This window comes from Melopsittacus undulatus, chromosome 22, assembly GCF_012275295.1.
Source record: "Melopsittacus undulatus isolate bMelUnd1 chromosome 22, bMelUnd1.mat.Z, whole genome shotgun sequence".
Lineage (NCBI taxonomy): Eukaryota > Metazoa > Chordata > Aves > Psittaciformes > Psittaculidae > Melopsittacus > Melopsittacus undulatus.
Window position 1 is genome coordinate 1374696 of NC_047548.1, and position 6924 is coordinate 1381619.

General features: G+C 57.0%; 1 protein-coding gene across 1 annotated transcript; it reads left to right on the forward strand.

The window, feature by feature from the left end:
- The first annotated feature begins 840 nt into the window (after nt 1-840).
- Nucleotides 841-6683, forward strand: LOC117437402 (red-sensitive opsin). The gene is made up of 6 exons (XM_034071738.1): nt 841-946; nt 2067-2363; nt 3070-3238; nt 4014-4179; nt 5728-5967; nt 6569-6683. Exons 1-6 carry the CDS (start codon nt 841-843, stop codon nt 6680-6682), a joined length of 1092 nt encoding a protein of 363 aa, XP_033927629.1. The 3' UTR covers nt 6683.
- Nucleotides 6684-6924: the final 241 nt, after the last annotated feature.

Sequence of the window (6924 nt, forward strand, 5' to 3'; positions counted from 1 at the left end):
GCACGGGGTCGCAGCACCCGCTATGGGGCAGGACGCACCTCACCCCCTGCGCTGTGGGTCGGGGGCGCTGCTGCTGCCGCTCTGCCCCCCAAGTGTGGGTCCGGGGGGGTCGACGGGGGCCGGGATTAACTCAATCCCATCAGCGCAAAGCGGGGTGAGGCCGGGGCGGGCGGGGGGGGCTCTGCCCCACATGGCCCAATTCGGGGGCTCAGCGCTTGGGGGGCGGGGGGGTAATCCGGGGGGTGGCTATAAGAGGGGCTGGCACCGTGACCCACAGCGGCTCGGCGACCCACGGCGGACTGAGACCCATAGCGGACTGAGACCCATAGCGGATTGAGACCCATAGCGGACTGCGACCCATAGCGGACTGAGACCCATAGCGGACTGAGACCCATAGCGGATTGAGACCCATAGCGGACTGAGACCCATAGCAGACTGAGACCCATAGCGGACTGAGACCCATAGCGGATTGAGACCCATAGCGGACTGAGACCCATAGCGGACTGAGACCCATAGCGGATTGAGACCCATAGCGGACTGAGACCCATAGCGGATTGAGACCCATAGCGGACTGAGACCCATAGCGGATTGAGACCCATAGCGGACTGAGACCCATAGCGGACTGAGACTCATAGCGGATTGAGACCCATAGCCGACTGAGACCCATAGCGGACTGCGACCTATAGAGGATTGAGACCCATAGTGGATTGAGACCCATAGCGGACTGAGACCCACAGCAGACTGTGACCCATAGCGGACTGTGCCCCACATCCACACCACTGCCCCACACTGAGCCTGTGGCGCGGAGCCGCTGACCCCCAGCAGCCCCACATCGGCCCCATGGCGGCCGCGTGGCCGGCGGTGATGGCAGCGCGACGGCGGCATGAGGATGAGGAGACCACGCGGGACAGTGTCTTCACCTACACCAACAGCAACAACACCCGCGGTGGGGCCCGGGGGGGGCAGCGCTATGGGGCAGTGTGTGGGGTGGTGTCTATGGGGCAGTGTGTGGGGCTGTGTCTATGGGGCAATGTGTGGGGCTGTCTATGGGGCAATGTGTGGGGCTGTGTCTATGGGGCAGTGAGAGAGCTGAATGTGTGGGTTAATATGTGTCTATGGGGCAATGTGTGTACATCTATGGGTCCCTGTGTGTATCTGTGGGTCACTGTGTGTGTCTGTGGGTCAATATGTGGGTCACTGTGTGTGTCTATGGGTCACTGTGTATCTATGTGTCACTGTGTGGGTCCCTGTGTTCATCTATGGGTCTGTCTATGGGTCCTGTGTGCATCTATGAGTCTCTCTATGTGTCTGTGTGTGTCTCTATGTGTCTCTATGGTCTCTATGTGTCTCTATGTGTCTCTATGGTCTCTATGTGTCTCTATGTGTCTCTATGGTCTCTATGTGTCTCTATGTGTCTCTATGGTCTCTATGTGTCTCTATGTGTCTCTATGGTCTCTATGTGTCTCTATGTGTCTCTATGTGTCTCTATGGTCTCTATGTGTCTCTATGTGTCTCTATGTGTCTCTATGTGTCTCTATGGTCTCTATGGTCTCTATGTGTCTCTATGTGTCTCTATGTGTCTCTATGGTCTCTATGTGTCTCTATGTGTCTCTATGGTCTCTATGTGTCTCTATGGTCTCTATGTGTCTCTATGTGTCTCTATGTCTCTCTATGTGTCTCTATGTGTCTCTATGTGTCTCTATGGTCTCTATGTGTCTCTATGTGTCCCTATGGTCTCTATGTGTCTCTATGGTCTCTATGTGTCTCTATGGGTCTCTATGGTCTCTATGTGTCTCTATGGTCTCTATGTGTCTCTATGTGTCTCTATGTGTCTCTATGGTCTCTATGTGTCTCTATGTGTCTCTATGGTCTCTATGTGTCTCTATGGTCTCTATGTGTCTCTATGTGTCTCTATGTGTCTCTATGTGTCTCTATGTGTCTCTATGTGTCTCTATGGTCTCTATGTGTCTCTATGTGTCCCTATGGTCTCTATGTGTCTCTATGGTCTCTATGTGTCTCTATGTGTCTCTCTCTATGTGTCTCTATGTCCGTGTCCCTCTGCCCAGGCCCCTTCGACGGCCCCAACTACCACATAGCCCCTCGCTGGGTGTACAACCTGACCTCCCTCTGGATGATCTTCGTGGTGGCGGCTTCAGTGTTCACCAATGGGCTGGTGCTCGCGGCCACCTGGCGCTTCAAGAAGCTTCGGCATCCGCTCAACTGGATCCTGGTGAACCTGGCGCTGGCTGACCTGGGGGAGACCCTGATCGCCAGCACCATCAGTGTCGTCAACCAGATCTTCGGCTACTTCGTGCTGGGGCATCCGCTCTGTGTCATTGAGGGATACACTGTCAGCGCCTGCGGTGAGGGGGGGGGGGGGGATGTGGGGCAGGGATGGGAGATGTGGGGCTGAGCAATGGGGCAGGGATGGGAGATGTGGGGCTGAGCTATGGGGCAGGGATGGGAGATGTGGGGCTGAGCTGTGGGGCAGGGATGGGAGATGTGGGGCTGAGCTGTGGGGCAGGGATGGGGGTCATGGGAGCTGTGGGGCTGAGCCATGGGGGGGTGGGAGCCATGGGGGGGTGGGAGCCATGGGGGTGATGGCAGATGTGGGGCTAAGCTGTGGGGCAGGAATGGGGGTCATGGGAGCCATGGGGCTGAGCCATGTGAGTGATGGGAGATGTGGGGCTGAGCAATGGGGCAGGGATGGGGGTGATGGGAGCTGTGGGGCTAAGCTGTGGGACTGGACCATGGGGGTCATGGGAGCCATGGGGGTTATGGGAGATGTGGGGCAGAACCATGGGGCAGAGCCATGGGTCAGTGCTATGGGTCAGATCCATGGGTCAGTGCTATGGGTCAGCCCCATGGGTCAGAGCTGTGGGTCAGTGCTATGGGTCAGTGCTATGGGTCAGAGCTGTGGGTCAGTGCTGTGGGGCAGTGCTATGGGTCAGAGCTGTGGGTCAGTGCTATGGGTCAGTGCTATGGGTCAGAGCTGTGGGTCAGTGCTATGGGGCAGGCTATGGGTCAGCCCCATGGCTCAGAGCCCCCCCCCGTGGGTCTGCTCCGCAGGCATCACCGCGCTCTGGTCCTTGGCCATCATCTCCTGGGAACGTTGGTTCGTGGTCTGCAAACCCTTCGGGAACATCAAGTTCGATGGGAAATTGGCAGTTGCTGGAATCGTCTTCTCGTGGGTCTGGAGCTGCGCGTGGACAGCGCCACCTATCTTCGGCTGGAGCAGGTGGGGCCCATAGGGATCCATAGAGACCCATAGGGATCCATAGGGACCCATAGGGACCCATAGAGACCCATAGAGACCCCATAGGGACCCATAGGGATCCATAGAGACCCATAGAGACCCATAGAGACCCCATAGAGACCCATAGAGACCCATAGGGATCCATAGAGACCCATAGGGACCCATAGGGACCCATAGGGACCCCATAGGGATCCATAGGGATCCATAGAGACCCCATAGGGATCCATAGGGATCCATAGGGACCCCATAGGGATCCATAGGGATCCATAGGGATCCATAGAGACCCTATAGAGACCTATAGAGATCCATAAAGACCCCATAGAGAGAGACGCATAGAGACCCATAGAGACCCACATGGACCCATAGGGACCCATAGAAACCATAGAGACCCATAGAGACCCATAGAGACCCATAGAGACCCCATAGGGACCCATAGGGATCCATAGAGATCCATAGGGATCCATAGAGACCCATAGAGACCCATAGAGACCCATAGAGACCCCATAGGGATCCATAGAGACCCATAGAGACCCATAGAGACCCCATAGGGACCCATAGGGATCCATAGAGACCCATAGAGACCCATAGAGACCCCATAGGGACCCATAGGGATCCATAGAGACCCTATAGAGACCTATAGAGATCCATAAAGACCCCATAGAGAGAGACGCATAGAGACCCCATAGAGACCCATAGTGACCCACAGCGTGACCCACAGTGACCCACAGTGACCCACATCTCTTGGCCACCCCTGCAGGTACTGGCCCCATGGGCTGAAGACCTCGTGTGGCCCTGACGTGTTCAGCGGCAGCTCAGACCCAGGGGTACAGTCGTACATGGTGGTGCTGATGGTGACCTGCTGCTTCCTGCCCCTGTCCATCATCATCCTCTGCTACCTGCAAGTGTGGCTGGCGATCCGCGCTGTGAGTGACCCATAGAGACACATAGAGATCATAGAGACACATAGAGACACATAGAGACACATAGAGACACATAGAGACACATAGAGACACATAGAGACACATAGAGACCATAGAGACACATAGAGACACATAGAGACACATAGAGACACATAGAGACACATAGAGACACATAGAGACACATAGAGACCATAGAGACACATAGAGACACATAGAGACCATAGAGACACATAGAGACACATAGAGACACATAGAGACACATAGAGACACATAGGGACCCATAGAGACACATAGAGACACATAGAGACACATAGAGACCATAGAGACACATAGAGACACATAGAGACACATAGAGACACATAGAGACCCATAGAGACACATAGGGACCCATAGAGACCCATAGAGACACATAGAGACCCATAGAGACACATAGGGACCCATAGAGATCCATAGAGACCCACAGCGCCCCATAGAGACCCATGGCACCCATACAGACCCATAGAGACCCATAGCACCCCATAGTGTGCCCATCCATCCCCGCCATGTGCCCCACAGCGACCCATAGAGAACAGAGACACATGGAGACACAGAGAGCCAGTTACCATAGAGATCGATAGTGTCCCGTAGAGAGACATCCAGACCATAGAGACATGGAGAACCTTAGTCACCATAGACACTCACAGCGCCCCCTAGAGATCCATAGCGCCCCATAGACACCCCCATGGCCCCACAGACACCCCCATCGCCCCATAGACACCCATAGCCCCCCACAGACACCCCCATCGCCCCACAGACACCCCCATCGCCCCATAGACACCCATAGCCCCACAGACACCCCCATGGCCCCACAGACACCCATAGCCCCCCACAGACACCCATCGCCCCACAGACACCCCCATCGCCCCATAGACACCCATAGCCCCATAGACACCCCCATGGCCCCACAGACACCCCCATCGCCCCACAGACACCCCCATGGCCCCACAGACAGCCCCATCGCCCCCTAGACACCCATGGCCCCACAGACAGCCCCATCGCCCCATAGACACCCACAGCCCCCATAGACACCCATCGCCCCATAGACACCCATGGCCCCACAGACACCCCCATGGCCCCACAGACACCCCCATGGCCCCACAGACACCCCCATCGCCCCACAGACAGCCCCATCGCCCCATAGACACCCACAGCCCCCATAGACACCCCCATCGCCCCACAGACACCCATCGCCCCACAGACACCCATAGCCCCCCATAGACACCCATCGCCCCACAGACGCCCCCATGGCCCCCATAGACACCCCCAGCCCCCATAGACACCCCCAGCCCCCATAGACACCCCCATCGCCCCACAGACACCCCCATCGCCCCACAGACAGCCCCATGGCCCCACAGACACCCATAGCCCCACAGACACCCATAGCCCCACAGACACCCCCATCGCCCCATAGACACCCATAGCCCCCCATAGACACCCCCAGCCCCCACAGACACCCCCATAGCCCCCCATAGACACCCCCAGCCCCATGGCCCCCATCTCGCTGCCCCCCAGGTGGCCGCGCAGCAGAAGGAGTCGGAGTCGACGCAAAAGGCCGAGCGGGAGGTGTCGCGGATGGTGGTTGTGATGATCGTGGCCTATTGCTTCTGCTGGGGCCCATACACCATCTTCGCCTGCTTCGCGGCCGCTAACCCTGGTTACGCCTTCCACCCGCTGGCCGCTGCCCTGCCCGCTTACTTCGCCAAGAGCGCCACCATCTACAACCCCATCATCTATGTGTTCATGAACAGACAGGTGAGGGGGGGGATGGGGGTGATGGAGGTGATGGAGGTGATGGAGATGGGGATAGAAAATGGGGGTGATGGAGACACAGAGATGGAGATGGGACATGGGGATGGTGGAGATGGGACATGGGGATGGGGGAGATGGGACATGGGGATGGTGGAGATGGGACATGGGGATGGTGGAGATGGGGTCAGGAGATGATGGAGGTGATGAAAATGGGAGGTGAAAGTGATGGAGATGATGGAGATGGGGGTGATGGAGATGGGACATGGAGATGGAGATGGTGGAGATGATGGAGATGGGGTTAGGAGATGATGAAGATGATGGAAATGGAGATGATGGAGATGGGGGAGGAGATGGAAGTGATGGAGATGGGAGAGAGATGGAGATGGAAGTAGGGATGGTGGAGATGGGGGTAATAGATGGAGGTGGGGATGGGGTTAGGAGATGATGGAGCTGCTGGTGCTGAGCTCTGTGTCTCCATGTCTCTGTGTCTGTGTCTCTATGTCTCTATGTCTGTGTCTCTATGTCTCTCTGTCTCTCTGTCTCTATGTCTCTATGTCTCTCTGTCTCTATGTCTCTATGGTGTCTCCGTCGCTGCCGTCCCCAGTTCCGGAACTGCATCCTGCAGCTGTTTGGCAGGAAGGTGGATGATGGATCTGAGGTGTCCACGTCGCGCACGGAGGTGTCCTCAGTGTCCAACTCCTCTGTGGCGCCCGCATAGGCCACCAATAAACAGCTCAGTCCTCCAGCGTCCCATGAGCCTCTGCGGCAGCGCCTGTGGGGTCCTCCGGTGTCCCATAACCACCTATGGGGGTCCTCCAGTGTCCCATGAGCCTCTGCGGCAGCGCCTATGGGGTCCTCTGGTGTCACATGAGCGCCTATGGGGTCCTCCAGCGTCACATGAGAGCCTATGGGGCAGCCCAATGGGGTCCTCCAGTGTCCAATGAGCGCCTATGGGGTCCT